This window comes from Lepisosteus platostomus, chromosome 12 (assembly GCF_059453375.1).
Source record: "Lepisosteus platostomus isolate fLepPlt1 chromosome 12, fLepPlt1.hap1, whole genome shotgun sequence".
Lineage (NCBI taxonomy): Eukaryota > Metazoa > Chordata > Actinopteri > Semionotiformes > Lepisosteidae > Lepisosteus > Lepisosteus platostomus.
This window is the reverse complement of record NC_142622.1, coordinates 9,961,671-9,978,290: the sequence shown is the minus strand read 5'-3', so window position 1 is coordinate 9,978,290 and position 16,620 is coordinate 9,961,671. Positions and strand designations below refer to the sequence as shown.

Genomic DNA, 16,620 nt, shown 5'->3' with positions numbered 1-16,620 from the left:
TACATCAATGTCTAGAGAGTAGTGAGCCAAAATGTTCGGTCAATCAATTCAGAAAAAAATAATGAGAAAGAAGGCACTAAAGAAAATGATTACATACGAACAGGAATAGGAACTGGCTGATATATTAAAAGAAAATTTGATCTGGGTATTTACTAAGGAAAAAATAGACAACATGCCTCAGGTTTAGGAATATTATAAAAGAAGAGTCAGACATGCTACAAGCACTCATTAGTAACAAAACTGTAAGATCTGATGGTATTAACCCAATTGTACTAAACAACTCGGCACAGGTATAATACCCATCATCTGAAAAATTTCTAAGGTCCCACCCAACCATAAAAGAGTGACATAACTGAATCATAAGTATTCATAGAGGAATAACTCTACTTACTGTATACTACATACAGTAATGCAGAATCAATATTCAGTAATGGCAGGATAGGATGCCCATCCTTTGCAAGACACACATTCATACACACACGAATACAAAGGAAAAATTAGAATTAACCTGTATGATATATCTTGTGTTTGGGATAAAATATCAAACGTTTTCAAACATAATCCCCTTGAAAATATACTAAAAGACTGAAAATCCCAAAGGAGACTGGGCAGTACATAATGACTAAATAAACACTATCTGTCAATAAGACCTCCAGAGTAGTGTGGTCATTATGTAGGCAGGATGACTGAGGGGCTTGCTTGGAAGTAGAAGAAGTTTTATTTTTGACTTGAGTTCACATTATGGTATTAAAACTTAAATACATGTTCACAGAGCTGTGCACTGCAAGTTACATATAACATTAAATATAGGAAAACTACATACAAAGTGTCATTTTGAAGTCAAAAGGCTAGCAGAACACAGTAGATGTTTTAACTCAGAATAGCACACAGCAGGACTCTTGAACATAAAATATCCATTTTAATTAGATCTGTCAACAGAGGCACTGCATGGTGGGTTGAGAGACACTAATGAGTCACGATACAGGAAGAAAGTGACAGACAGGCCTCTTCTGCATAGTGGAAGTTCTCTGAATTAACCACCTAGAAGGTCTTTGAAGTATCTTGCATCTTCTCTAGACTGACATCACCAGTAACAATGTAAATATGCGTTTATTTAGTGTTTATAAGAAAGTGTGTACAGTAGATCACCTGAACATTCATACACAAAGGTTGTACAGCTAGAATTATGCCAGCAATTTCACTTCAAATTCAAATTTGAACTGTATTCTAACCCAAACAGCTGCCATATACAGTATTTCTGGTTTCGTCAACAGGGATGGCATAACTCCCTAACAATCTCACTTTCAGAAACTTCAACCTCTCATGCAAGAACTCTACAATGCACCAGAAGTACTAACTGACATGTATAATATGCAACATTCTTAATTATGTTTTTTATGTGCCTACCGCTGCTGCTACAAATCAATCTTTCTGTACGTTATGAATAATATTGTAACAGACGGTGTTCACTGTCATCTAGGCAAAAAATGTACTTCACAGTTCATGCAAGTTGGTTACACAACAGCAGTTTATTAAAGACATTGATATATAGTCAAATGTTACACATCACCAATCTCATCAGTTTCACCTAATGTATCATGATTACCATAATGAGGACACACCTTGTCAGTACAGGGCAGTCCTTTGTCATTAAGCTTGCTGCAGCAGCTGGTCTCTTTTTTTACCCCTCGCTGTATTTGTCTGGTTCTCGTGCTCCAGTCATTCACTGACACAGATTTGTTTATTTATAGATATCTTTTCCTTGGTGACCGATCCTTTTACATATTTGTAAGCACATGCACTCTAAAAAAAATATCACTGAGTTTTTGGACACATCTGACACAAAACCTCTAACCTTTTCCTCACCCTGAGCTCTTGCAGGCATTGAGCCTATTTAGATGAAATTACAGCACTGTTCAAAGACGATGGCCTTAGTCTGTGGTTCTGTTAACTCTCAAAAATCTTTTTTTACATGGGACAAAACCAATAGTTTTTACTTATGCTACGAAAATCAGCAGTGACAATATACTAGCCTGCAGTTGAGCTTTGACATACTCTTTCAGGAAGAGGTCATGCTGAATGCAGCCATCTGTACAGCTGTAACCTAAACATGAAGCAGCCCACAGAGATTTAAAAATAGAGTCAAGACTAAAAGTGCAAGAATGCCAATGTGCTCATCTATGAGCCTTCCCAATGAAACATCACAGAGAAGAAAAAAACCCCGATTTAACGAGAAATGTGTCCTGTGACCAAAAACAAATTAATAGTCAAAAATCCTTTTTTGTAAAAACAGTTGTACCTATTTGTTATAATTGAATATCGAATGGAAGGGCGTAAAAAAAACACAATAAGTAAACAAGTGCAGATTTTCCATGTAAAAAGCAAAATAAATATATATAGCTTGCAGGGGGCACGGCTACAGAGACAGATTAACTAGCTGCACCCGGAGGCAGTGGTCTTAAGCTCTTGAACTCTTGCCATTTGATTACGGATGTGAAGATAAGTCTGGGGAAGCCCAGCTGAGGAAGAAAAAAACGAGGATGTGAAGAACTTGGCTCGTTTCCGTCTCCTGCTCCAAGTCTGGATCTACAACTCCACCACCGCCTCCCAGAGGTAAGGTTGCTGACCACAAAAACTCTCTTCTGTCCTTCCACTATTCTTTCTCTTTTCCCTGTGGCTTTCTCTTTCTCCCCTGGGTTTTTTTTCCCTTCTTTGCCTTTCTTCCCCTTTTTATATCAATGATGGATTGATACAGTCTGCCACACCGTGGTTGTTAAAGTTTGTCCATTATTGTATGTGCTACCATGTAATATTCGTTTGTACTCTTTAGAAATCCAACACACAAATTGATTATAAAAGCCCCTGCTAAGGAGAAAGGCCATGCTAAAAACCAAAGGAAAGAGGAACTCACACATTTTGGTTTCACTGATATAATAACCTATTTTGAGTAGATGCATAAACTACACAGTGGTCACTGTAGGTTACAGACAACAGTTAAACTAAAATATTGTTTCACACCATTATATAGCTGTATAATGTGTATAAATGATAAAGTACATTTACAACAGTAGGAAAATATTGTACTGTACATGACTCACTGTATTTCCAGGGATAAATCATCAAGAGTTCTAGGCAACCTGGTGAAATGTCAAGATGGATTACTTGCTAAACATACAATAAAATACAGCACAGTCAGATGATTAAATAAATGTTTGGAGTTAAAAGTTGTGTAACTCCAGTCAATGTTTTACATGAGTCATGGGTGTGGAGGCAAAATAAGTTCACAAGCATTTTAAATTAGACTTTCACATAATAAAACAAAAATGTCTTATGCTAAGTCTGTCTTTTCTCAATAATCTTTAAATACACCACCTCCTGTTTCTAGTATTTGTTAATTATGGCAAATGAAAATTTAATTTTAATTTTAAAGATATTCATCCTGTGTTATGAATGGACAAAAACCTTAAGGCCAGTAAAGACCAATTCTGGATACATTTGAGTGTTGCTATATTGTGTATTGTGACACAAGACATTGTGCAATGTAAAATCAATAATACGTCAGAAGTACATTTGCTCTGACACATTCTGCAAAGTACAAAAAAAACAGACACTATAAATGCCAGGAAATTCAGTATGAGGCAGATCATGACGTGCATTCATCATGGCTCACATATACAGTAGCTCTGGCACAATGCATAACCAGAAATATTAAACAGATCTGATTAAAACCAGCTGGTAAAGTTGTCTTGTATTAAAAAGCAATATTTATTTAGGTTTGTCTGGCTTATGAATTTAGAACTTGTAAATGAACTGGGACAAAAATACAGTTGCCATAGGTGATTTCTCTCAGACAGCCCAGAATGCACATTTCAGCCCTAACACTAGTACTGTGCTCTGTTACTAGAACATTTTTCAGGCAAACTACAGCAGCTTCAGACTTTGTGCTTCCTTGAAAACGAACCCATCACAGAATGCTGTTGAGCTACTTCATTTATTTGGAACTTAAACCACATTCTCCTAAATTCCTTACAAAACTACAAAACCTAACTGAAACTGTTCAATGTCCATCTTTCAGTGTGTCACTAACAATTTGCATCCAATCCAGATAGAAATAACACTACCCATACCTGTTGTGCAAAGTTCACAGGCAGAACCAGTTTGAGGGCCGTATAAATCAGAAGAAAACAATTTCAATAATCCATATGGTACAGTTCCTACTGTATGTTCAGATTCCATTTTTTAAATTATTTATTTCTCTCCTGAGTGAAGTGGTGGCTAGGGCTCTGAAATTACAACTCGAATGCTGTGGATTCAAAGTGGATTCACTGCAGTTGTACCTCTGACCACGAAGATCAGATTGCTTCAGTAAAATGGATATAAAATGTACATCGCTTTGAAACAAAGGTAAGTCAAATATATTCAAATAACAACAATAAGAACAATAATAATAACTTTAGTGGTAGGTGGTAGTAGCCACACATCACACTTAAAGTATTATGTATACATTATATTGCATGTTATGCATTCTACACTTTTAATGGTTCAGAAATGCTTTTTTAATTTTTACTCCATGCTACCATGTTGGCCTACGGTACTATGACTCAGACAGTTTTTGAAATGACAAATGACACTGCAAAACTTGGCCAAAGGACTACAATGGTACTTTCAACTGAAAAAGTGCGTCTTTATGTATTAATTACATTGATTTATGAATGATTGGGTACCATATGCCAACTGAAAATCATGGTACCACTAGTGAATCCGCAAATTATGTTTTGCTTGTTTTTTTGTGATACCTTTTTTATTTAAAGGTAGGAATGACATCAACCATGGAGTGGTGTACCTGTGGTGTATTTGTGTAAGAAACCTGATCAAACTGTATTTTTTACTTTCTTTCTTCCACAGCACAACACCTCATCATCAGCAAAATGGTGAACAGATCTATGTTCATCCAGATATTAAAAGTAATGGTAAACACAAGGTAATATTTTTAAGATGAAATAAAAATGCAGTTGCTAAGCCTAACAAAGGCGTTATATGCATTATATTTATCAAACCACATTTTACAAAACTGACAATTATATACAGAAGTATTAAAACTATATGAAGACATGTTTCTCTTTTAATAAATACAGCATGTGTACTTCTGCCAATACATAAGCAAAATAATTTCAGCTGGTATTGCATTACAAAAGCATACGTTTACAAACTGAAATGTTCTGCAACATGTTTTCTGTAATTCTGTTTCAAGTTAGTGGAACAGAGGTCCCCACATAAGAGCAGTATAAGGTGCAGTTTCACTGAATGTTTTGGCATATATAATTTCCAAGATAAAGAAGGACATGCACAAAAGAACAACAGAAAGCCCCCAGTTAAAAATCCAGGAAGTAAACACAAAATGTTAAATTTCCTGTAGAGCGATCTTCTCACTCACTACATGAAGAATTGGGACCCCAATACACAACTTAGTTGTTTATATACATATAATAGTGAAATAAAAATCTATTAAATAAAAATCAAAGGTTGAAATTCTGTAAGATTTTTTAGATACATTCTCCTTGTTACTTGAAAAAATATCTAATAATTCTAACAAGCCTTTAAGGGGTTTTGCTGTTCCAATGAGAGACCAGTGTATAATACTGCCTACAGTTTAATAGTTTAACAGTTCCACACTTAAACAAGAAGCAGGCTTACTTGTAGTGAATGTTAAAATCTATACGAGAAACACAAATGGGGTTAAGCGTAGAAACGTACGTGGAAAAAATAGAGATCCAGACTTAGCAGAGGTTTAAGTGGAGAGAGCTTCTTCTATGTCTCAGAAAAACAGGCCTCATCAAAAGTACAATCAGGCAGAATCTCTACTGTTCCTTCTCATACTCTCAGAGCTGTTGTGAACTGTCGTACAATACTTTTATATGCACTGGGCTAACAGGCAGAACACAGGGCAGAAAAGCTCAACTTGTGACACAGTAAATGAACATCTACACACATTTATAATCAGAGTATTCCCTAGGATTTGTGGCATTTCCTGTTTTTGGCACAATCTGTCTAAGGAGCTACCATGGAATGAGTTACTGACCCATGTTCAGACAGTTTTCATCTGACAAACACTTAACATATTATAAAGGAAACAGTTTTAAGGGTGAACTGCAAACAGGTAGTTATTTAACTATTTTGTGTTGCAGTGCAGTTTGTTGGTCTTAAATTCTGAAAAGAAATTCAGAATATCTATGAGCTTAAACATTCACAAATTAAGTGCCAAATAATTGAAAGTAAAAAAAAACATTACTCCCAAGTATTTTGTCCCTCTATGTTACAGCATTTCAGACAATGCATGCTTGTAAGCTATTTAAATGATTTATTTAATCATTCATAGACAATTAGAATCATAATATTAATCTTGGAATCATAGTAAATGGTGATTGTTTTTGGATAAAACATACTATGGATAACAGTTATCAGCTGGAACCTTCATATGTAAATTCATTTCTTTCAGCTTTTAGTGTGATGTTGTGGGGCAAGAAAATCTGAATAAAAAGGTAATCTCAATGAACATAAATATTATTGACGTGCAATAATTGTTTACAGGAGCATTTCCAGTCTTGTGTTCCATTGTTTCAGTGACGTCACAGTGTGGCACTAATGCATCAATGGTAAAGGCTAACCTTCCTGCTCTCTCCAATGTGCCTGAGGGCTCTGTTAATAAACCCTGTAGGCTTAAAAGCAGCTCAGAGTTGTGTAACATGGAAGTGATGTCATTGCAGGTACACTTTAATGTTTTTCTCAATCTCTTTTACTTCCAAATGTCACAAACAAGAACACATTCTATAAAATGGTACACCATTTTTTTTAATGAGCTATGCAATTAATTCCACAAATTCATTCTGTCCTCACAAAACTGCATTAAACACCAAGCCTAACGCATTCCTAACTGATAATGATTTAAGTAATGTCTCATGTACTGACTTTTTAACAAAACATTAAATCCAAAGCAAATAAGTTATATTAAAATATAACTTATTTGCTTTGAAATAATAGCATATCTAAATGTATTTCTTATCCGTTTGTCATGCTGATTTTGTTTTCCTCAATGTTATGTTTTGATTTTTGTGAGAATGTCAGTGATCACCTCCTTGGGCAACTTGTTACAACATTCTGCAGCAGTTAAGAACTGTTAGGCCCGCAGCACCTCCTATCACAATCTAACACACATTTCTGGTAATATTTCTTCATCCTCCAAGTCAGAAGAGGGCAGTTTTAATGCACAGTAAAAGCACTGTACAATGACAGACAATCAAAATGTAATACAATTTAATACAGTTGACTTTTGTATTACCAGGTGATCTGTTTTTTTTCCACCTTCCAGCTACTGTATTTTAGTTTCTGTTGAATTATTTGAATTACGCTTGACTGTTGCTTTCAATGGACATATGTTCATCTAGAGTACAGTCTTTGTATATTCAGTGACTTTATACTGTATGTGTAACTAAGATGCTGAGAGTTTACACATTTCAACAGTACATAGTAAGACCTATAATAGAAAACATTAAAAAAAACATTTGAAAACATTTTACTAAAGAGATCTTGATGTTTGTTAATGCGCAAATTTCCTTTTGCGAACCCTTTCTATAGCACCATTCAACTGCATCACTATTTATCACTTAAAAGTGAAATCATTTGTAAGCTATAACTATCATGAAATAACACTAACCCATTAAAACATTCTAAGACTCCCCATGGTCTTTTTTCTAACATACATCCTTATTTCAAATTATAAAAGTTTGACTAATCCAGGAATTTGCATGTTCACAGACTGGTTTAAAAACTTTAATTAGTGTTGCTGCAGTCAGTTACCAGGCCTTCTTGATGCACGTTTAGAAACTGGCATTTCATGTGACCTGCTTGTCCATCTATTTATTCTATTTATCACTTTTTCCGTACCCCCAAAGTGGTTCAGAAGAATTAGATTGAGATTCCTGGTTCTCTTACCCAAAACATAATAGCATAATCCTTGAAGGGGTATCACATTAAAAAAAGAAAAGCCAAGGACTAGTAATAGTCCAGACAATTAACTTTTGTCCATAAGAGGGCAGACCTGCCAGTGTTCTTATGGCTCTTTAACACTACTCCTGACTAGTGACTAGATCACTAAACAAAGGATAAACTTTGAATAAACCTGAGACTTCCAGAACGTTGTAATTTACTGTAGCAGACACAATCTACTACTACATAATGACGCAGTGGGCATTTTAGCATGAGAAGGGAAACTAAATAACTCTTGTGGCACATTGAAAAATGACTCGAAGAATTATTTTATCTATTGAGTTTTAACATCTTTCAGAAAAGACATCACGTTCGATATGTATGAAATAAATAAATAAATGCAGGTGCTATTAGTATCTTTGCGAGCAATACAAGACTGTGCACAAGACATAATATTTCTCTAAAGGTTTTGCAAAGTATTATCTGTATAGGTTCTACAGTATGTAGGAAACTTAACCCTGCATTTACTTTGTTGGCCAAAGAAAGTCTACCGCCACTAACCACCTGTCTCGCTATTGTTTTACCCAGTATCAAAAAGCACAGTGCTTCCTAGTCACAAGGAACACAAAGTTAGACAATGGCTGAGAACAACCCCATCACTAAATGTACTGCAAGGAAGAAAACTCTGTGCTAAAATATTTAACATTTTGCCATTTTAACAGCAATGCAAAAACTAGTTTGGATCATGGGCTAAAGATGTTGAGCTAATTCCTTATTTAGATTGAAAAACATGTTAAAATGCACTGAACAGAGAAATATTATCTGCTCATTTACTTCAGCTTTCATTGAACATTGATATCATGGGCATGAAAAAGCAGTGTAGTCCAATAATTATCACTAAGCTGGTTTTCATAGAGATAGAAACCTGAACCTTACAACATTCCAGTTTGCTCACGTTAATTTTGCAAATATGCTACTGAATTTCTTGTGACTGTATTGCTTTCAGATCTGACCGGATACGCCCACAAACCTTGCTCATTTTAATAGCAAGCCTTCAGCAGCAGACGTTTTGAGAAACACAGTTAACAGTTTATAAAAATAACAGATAACGTTATGGTGTGCTTGTGATCCACTCAATTGTAAATCAGTTGGTTTTATAAACATGCTTTTACTCCTTACACTTCACCACTGTCAGCTAAGGTTTATTCCCAAAAATGCAAGGTATGGAAGAAAGAAATAAGGTTCTAAAGATCGAGAGAGGAGAAGAAATTGAATATATTGACATTATGCTTATGCTGTTTTTTGAAGGAGACACTGTTTTCAAACCATTTCTCAATTAAATAATGTCTCGCATACTGGTGTCCACCAAACAACTTTTGTTATATTAAATGCTTATGCTTAATATATTTACACCCCTCACAAATAATTTATAACTTAGTATAAAAGCAAAGCATACTGGGGTACTGTGTTTTTGGCAGGGGTATTTTCAGCTGCCAGATGAATTACCATCACATGTAAGAAAGTGTACCAATCATAAAATCGACATTGTAACTGTACTTATTTATCTGACATTTAACGATAGAATAGCTATTAAATAATAACAAGTACATAACTATAGGGTGTGTACAAATACGGATTATAGTGTCCTGTTGCATATGAATTACAGCATACTGAGTGTCCAATAAAAACCATAAAACCCACAGAATGTATGTTCATAAAACTAGGATACATAATAACATGAGATGTGTTAAAGGTTTTCCCTTCTCCCCACATGCTAACAAAGCATGTGACACAAAATCACAAAATATAACTACAATGTAGAAAAAATGTATTTGCAACCTATGCTTTTACCCTAACTACACAGCATACCAATATGAATACATCAGCAAGATACTACTCACAGAATTACAGAATACGGTGCCATTTACAATTCCCATCAAAGCATAAAATATCTAAAAAAAAAACAACTCACAGTGACCCTGTTAATACACGTAAATTTTAATTAAAAGTCTTATTCGTTTTAACTTCACAAGTGTAAAGACTTGGCCGGGCTCATCTATGGACAACGCTAAGAAATTGGATTTTTTTTTCTAATTGAGTTTTACACCCTTATTCAATTTGTCATAAAACATTAAATCGCAGGAATAGGCAGGGATAACCGAAAGAATTCAGCTCCACCTTAAAGGAAAGTGGACAGCGCCGTGGTACTGAAAGGTTCACAGCGAGAGAGATGCAGGGGAGAAACAGTTCTGTGGTTTCGTTACAACAGCAAAGCCTACACACTGGGAAATATAGATGATGTAGAAGTACACACAGTTATTCTGTGAAGTTTAAAATAGTGATGTCAGCAGCGGTAGATTCGCTTGAGACTACACGTTGGGTTGTCTACGATAAAAGGGAGTTGATGGGAATTTTTTTTGCGAAGATGGCGGCCGTTGCTAACCCAACCCAAAGCCAACAGAGTGAAAAGTAGGCCCATGGTATAGATACTAACTAGAAAATGTCTTATATTAGCTGGAAAATACAACAGTATCCCCCTCTCTTAATAAAAACAGGACACGTGAAAGAAATTCCACACAATACTGTGCTTGGATAAGATGCGAATCTCTTTTATAAATTTGGTTCCATCCTCACTATTTTGTTCAGACATTAAAACCTACAATAAATCTGTCGGCAGTGTACTTATACGCGTCTGCATCCATATTGGATTTCAGTGGACAGGAGTGCAGTTACACTCCCCATTCATTGCTAGAAAAAAAAAAACAAATGGTTAAGAAAACGCATAATTTAATTTTAATGGTCACCAGACAACTGCGCGACCCCTCGCTGCGGTTTGAACAGCTTGCAAGAGGGGTTTAGCCTGTACAAGGTTTTTATGTGCCACCACATTGACCGTCCCTCCTCTCCTTTAACTCCTTTGCTTCACAACTGTTAACATCTAAATGACTTACTTTAACATGGACTGTTCCTTTTCCTCTTCTTGTTTCTGTCGGTCCATTACAGCGAGGATGATCTTTCTCTCCTCTTCCGTGAGGTGGCTGAGGTCCGGCATCTCCGGTACAACAGGAGCCGCAGGGGGAGAGGTTGGCCCGCCCCGGGGCCCAAGTGGAGCAGACATCTTTAGATATAATTGCTAAAAGATCAACAACCAGCAATAGAATATACTTAATTTAATTGGAAGTAATTGCTAATGCCAAAAAAAAATTAAAGTACCAGCTTCCACATTCTCGGTTATCGCACTGGTCTAAGGACGAATAGAGCATTTAAAGACCCTGATACTATGAAGCGGATATCGTAGTATTTTATTTACATGTATAGGTGTAAATGTATGTGTGTTTGCATTATTAACAGCGGCAAAAAAAGGACAACGTGACGGGGACCCCGGACGTCTGGTGTGCAATACTCAGTAATAATTTAAAAAAGAGAGAGAATGAGAAAAGCTAAAAAATATATCCGTGCCTTTGAAAGGTGAAGGAGATCAAATAATTTGCCAAAAAAATCCTAAGGGTCACATCGATAGTGTACGGGAGAAGACATCTCTTGCCATCACCGGCCAGCGTGAGGAAACAGCCAAAAAGCCAGATGGATCTCAGGAGTCTCACAATGGGTTTTCAGAGCACACCGGAATCCTGCTTTAGAGGCTATAAAAGGGAGGAGGACGCGAATAAAATGCCCATCTGAGTCGTATAAAAACCGGCTGCGAGTATTCCAAACATACTTCTCACTCTCCGTCCATTGATGCATATGCAGCGGAATATAAAATATGCTCTTGCCTTTTTTTATTTATTTTGCAATCATGTCAAATCCTTTCTAACCCATTGCTTTCATCTTTCAGAGGGAGCTGTTTTGCCTCCTGAAATAAAGGTTGTCTTGTCCCCCCTTTTTGTTTTTTCCTCTCGCTCTCTCAGACGTCCTTCTTGTTTTCTCTTTTATATCTTGTTCTCCTGCCGGTTCTTAATTCTTGGTGATTTCTTAAATGCACAAAAATGGATGCAATGAAAAAAAAAATCCCGATAGGAAGGCTAGGCGGAGCATTAGAACTACGTAGAACAAAGCTGAGCGATGACCGAGGTGGGGAGCGGAAGAGAGGAGCCCAGGCTGGTTCATTGACAGCAGGCAGCGTGATCACACCGAAAACGCGGGCTGGATAATTGCATGGAATGGGAACCGAGTCAATCGGAACACTTTCGCGCTCTCCAAAAAAAACATTCGATTAATGAAATTGACAATGAAGGATCCCGTACATTACTAGATCAGACTGATTAAATTAGTTTGAGCCTTTCTGGCATTTTTGTGTTGGAGGAAAAAAAAAAACTTCAGATACACACTGGGTCAGCAAAAGCCATGCATTTTCTCCCATCTCCTGGATCACGCTTTAAAGTTAAATCAGGGGTTGAGGCCACTTTCGCTAATGGAGCATTCTGATCATAGAACGAAAACCGTAGCTTGACACTGAGCATGTGTAGTATTGAGCTTCAACTAATCACTTTATAGATTGAATTAAAAATGCTAAATCGTTGTCTCAAGGAATACATTGAGGAGGGACCTGTTACCTGACGTTTATCTTTCTGGGACTGGATTTCTAGTAGTATTTTCTCAGCAGTCGTGATATTGTGTATGCATGCTTTCTGGAGTTTGTCAGAAACTGCGTTTTGGCTGCAAATTAAAGGTGGGGTTAAATGTAATTTTGATTAACAGCCTGCTTTAAATTGTAAAAATTCAAACATCTCAGCAATGCCTGGAAAACATTTTCTTTCAAAATATTATTTTTTCTTTTAATTGCCCAAATAAATCGGTTTCAGGTAGTGATGACAAGATCTACTCCCCGTTTATCATTGCTTGATTTTACCTAGTATAATACTCAATGCAGTACTATTACAAAAAAAAACTAATATACCAACGACATATGGTATAGCAATAAAACATTCGTTAAAATCACTTTTGCTATATTTCAGTATTATTTTCCACTAGTAGCCTATATACAGTATTCATCATTTTCGTCTTCATCATCGGCATAGTTATCATAATCATATAATTGTGATTTCTTCATTAGGCAAGATACTACAGATACTGGAGTTAGTTTTCTCAAGTAAATTTGTAAATTGTAAAGTTAGGTATTTGGGGTGAAGTTTATTACATATTATTTTGATACTATGTCAGCACATATGTGAATGTTTTCGTATATTGTGACGTTCTCGTTAAATTCTGTAAGTATGGGATCGGTTGGCACGAAAAGAGACTTGAAGGAATGGATTTGAGAGAAAGACAAATTAGTGATTAGTGATTAGTGATTAGTGAAATTAGTGATCTCACAGAAGGCGGTCACATGTTTCATACAACTTCATACAATGAGATTGGCATTTCGTTCTTAGACCAAAGTCTTACAAAGATAAATATCTGATTTATACACTTATGATCTTCAGTCGCACAACTCCTGACGCTATACAAGAATATTTTAGAATGTTCTTAATAATTTATCATACTTTTTGGATAAGTTTTGAGACAGTTCTCTCACGGGACGAAAAAACACTCCGAAGAAATGCTTTGAAAATTATAAAAAACACAAATAGCTTTTTTTTCCTTTTTTCAGACCGCTTTACCACCGAGCGATATTTTTAACACAATTTACTTGTTTAAATATATTTGCTTGAAGGGAGTTTGGTAGTTCTTTTGTTAAATATATTTTGTCGCGACAACTAATTATTAAAGTTAATAAACACCATTGAAGTTGCATAAATAATGTTTAATAAACGTTTATAATATTGAAATAAGAATTAATTTAATTGAGAAAATGTTATTCAAACAAAAAGATTGCGCTTTTAGTCGGGTTTACAGTTAATATCTTTCCGTTTAAGAGCATTTTCTATGCTCTCTGCATTGAATTTATGTTTTCTGAATTAAACGCATCCAAACTGATTGTCTTATTTATTTTTTGTGTACAACAGTTCTTTTGTGTACAATTAAAAAAAAAACAAATTTCTAAACTTTTACAAGACTAAAACTGATCAAGGATGTCTATATTTTTGGTGCCACTGAATTCACTTTGAACAATTCACTAAGAAAATTGATCAGGATAATTTGGTAGAAAGGTCTGTCAAAAAAGCAGAAAGATTGTCTATGTGGTGTGCGAAAAGCGGAAGTTTGGCAATCCATACGGTTAATTTACAGGGTGTACTATTTGCGAGTTATTTTTAATGATACAGTCAAGTTGTAGCATACTCTTTTTATGGAGCCTGCGAAGGCTGTACTGTAGTAAGAAACGTGTTCAACTGGGGTTGTGGTGAATGAATTAAAAAAAAAACCCATCGGCTTTCAGTTACGGCATTTGTTGTATTTATTTGCAAATTACTAAACGGCAATTATGTAAAGCTGACATTTCGAAAGTTCAAATTTGTTTTCTCATTTTTAGATTTCTCGACTATAAAAGAACTACTCGCCCATTCCCTTCCTCTTGATTTAACGCAAAGGGACAAGAAAGAGAGAAAGCGTGTTTCTTGTAGTCCTTAGTAGTCCATTCATTCGCTCAAAATTCGGCTTCTTGTCGATGATTTGAAAGCAAAACAGAGTTGGAAAATCTGTGTATAGTGTCATTTCCGAATGTAATGAGAGCTCAGACCAACTGGCAAAACCGCCGAATATTTTATTACCATACGGGGAGTCCGTTGTGAACTATGGTCCAGTCGTGTAGAGGTACGATACACTTTCCGTGTGTTTGTATTGTTTTGTATTGATTATGACGGCCAGTTATCGCTAGCCTAAGGGTATTATCATTATGGATGAGAGATTATAGGTAGCTATGCCTCTTCCATACACTAGGAAGCTAAACGACATTATAAAAGGTCTAATGGTGTCCTAAGAACCTTGTACTACGACAAGTTAGTGGACAGATGTAAATACTGCGGACTACGAATGTGTTTTGGGTGACCCGTAAAGACAACTGAAGACGTGAGTTATAGAAACCAGACGGTCCAGTATGTCTCCAAAAACGTGTGGCTAGTATGATAACTGTTGTATTGACAACACCGATCCTTGATTCATTACACGCAAAGCATATATCCTGTTCCTGGTTTTAAATGCTTTCCAAGTACTTTTCAATTGTATCCACTGTTTTGTGTTTCAAGAAGTAGAAATAGGATTACAGGATGTATTTGTATGAAATGCATGAATCTTTACTTTGCATGAATGTTTTACTTTATATTCTTTCAGGTACTGTACGTCCGACACGACAGTTTCAGATAAAATGCTCACCTCGTGGATGTACACCGTACTACAAGTAGTAGACTGCGCGAATGAAGCAAAACTAGATCAAATGTAATGCAAACTTTTATACTTTGTAGCGGAACTTCCAAAAGCTTATGTTAGTTGCGCAGTACGTTTGTTGGAGATGCAATGTCGATATATATAACCTTTCCACACGTTTCTTTTGCTCTTGTTCCTTTCCAATTGAACTTTAATTCCGTCACTATTGAGTCGACATCAGAAACTGTGGTCCATTCATCCTTTGTCTCTTTTAATTACTCCAGACGCACACTGTTCTACGAATCCTTTATTCTATATTCTATGAGTCCTGGTGTCATTTTTTTTGTGTTTTCGGTCCGTGTTTTGCGTTTACGTTCGTTCATGAAACACAGCATTTTCTGAAGGACAACGACATTGCCCTCTAGAATTATGCTTACGTCACATATGGCGACCCCTTCAATGCAGGAATAATTTTCGTTTCTGTAGGCGACTGTGCCACCTAGCAAATATAAGGGTGCGAGGACCCTTTCCCCCCTGCAACAGGTTATTTATATCTCCCGGAACCACCAGTGCAACTACAGACCCAGCAAGACGGTCATTCTACATAATCACATTTTATTACAGTCTATCAATCTACCGTTTCCCTCACACAAAAGGATCCCCATGAAACCACAATTTTTATAACCGTCCACCTAACACAGAACATTAGACAAATTATCCACGAATAACACACAGTCACAAACTAGTGCAAGAACCCAGTTGCCCAAGAACATGGAGCCCAGTCACCCAAACCCAAATGTCCCAGAGGACCAGTCCAGCTTCCCCGACCTCTAAACTCAGATCCAGTTGATGGCCTGCCGTGCCTCCTTACGCCCAGAGAACCTCAGTAGTAGCTTCGGTCATCCTCTCCAGTCCCTGCTGTCCCAGACAACATGTTCCTTTATGCGCCTGCCTACCCTATCTTCCTCAGAGTCCGGTTCTAGGGAGGAGGATGATCTCTGTGGAGTCCCTGGGGCCAGAGTCCTCTCTTGGGTGCAGTTTTCCCTCCAGGTCAGTCTCTGTGTGCTCATCGGGGGGGGTTTTAAAGCCCCCCTATCCACTGCGCAGGACTTGTTCCAGGGGCAAAGTGGAAGTGTCCCTTTGATGCCTTGCATGTGGGCGCAGCTAACCTCTCAGGGCTCATTGATACATCTGGCCAGGTGCAACGAGACATTGTGTGTTCGTACCCTGTTCTAGAGCCTCCCTTCTCAGTCTGAGGCCTGGCTTGATGCGTCTTGCAATCCCATGTCACCTCAGAACGATGTGGCAATTGAGGAGTGTCTGAGCAAGGAGGAGGTCCTGTGATCAATAGGAAGCCCCAGAACAAGGAAAGACGAATGTGCCATCATTAAGGACACA

The 16,620-nt window shown here is 36.8% G+C and overlaps 1 protein-coding gene across 38 annotated transcripts in view; it reads right to left on the bottom strand.

Annotated features, from left to right (window-relative positions):
- rims2a (regulating synaptic membrane exocytosis 2a) overlaps window positions 1–12,053 on the bottom strand; it is a 267,753-nt gene extending 255,700 nt beyond the window's left edge. For 19 of the 38 annotated variants that reach the window (XM_088600866.1, XM_088600868.1, XM_088600872.1 and 16 more), the window contains exon 1: window positions 10,935–12,052. In XM_088600866.1, coding sequence (XP_088456992.1) covers window positions 10,935–11,101 — 167 coding nt within the window. In that variant the 5' untranslated portion in view covers window positions 11,102–12,052. Of the gene's footprint in view, window positions 1–10,934 lie in introns of all 38 variants that reach the window. The other 19 variants (XM_088600884.1, XM_088600887.1, XM_088600889.1 and 16 more) reach the window with 5 other exon arrangements.
- Window positions 12,054–16,620: the final 4,567 nt, after the last annotated feature.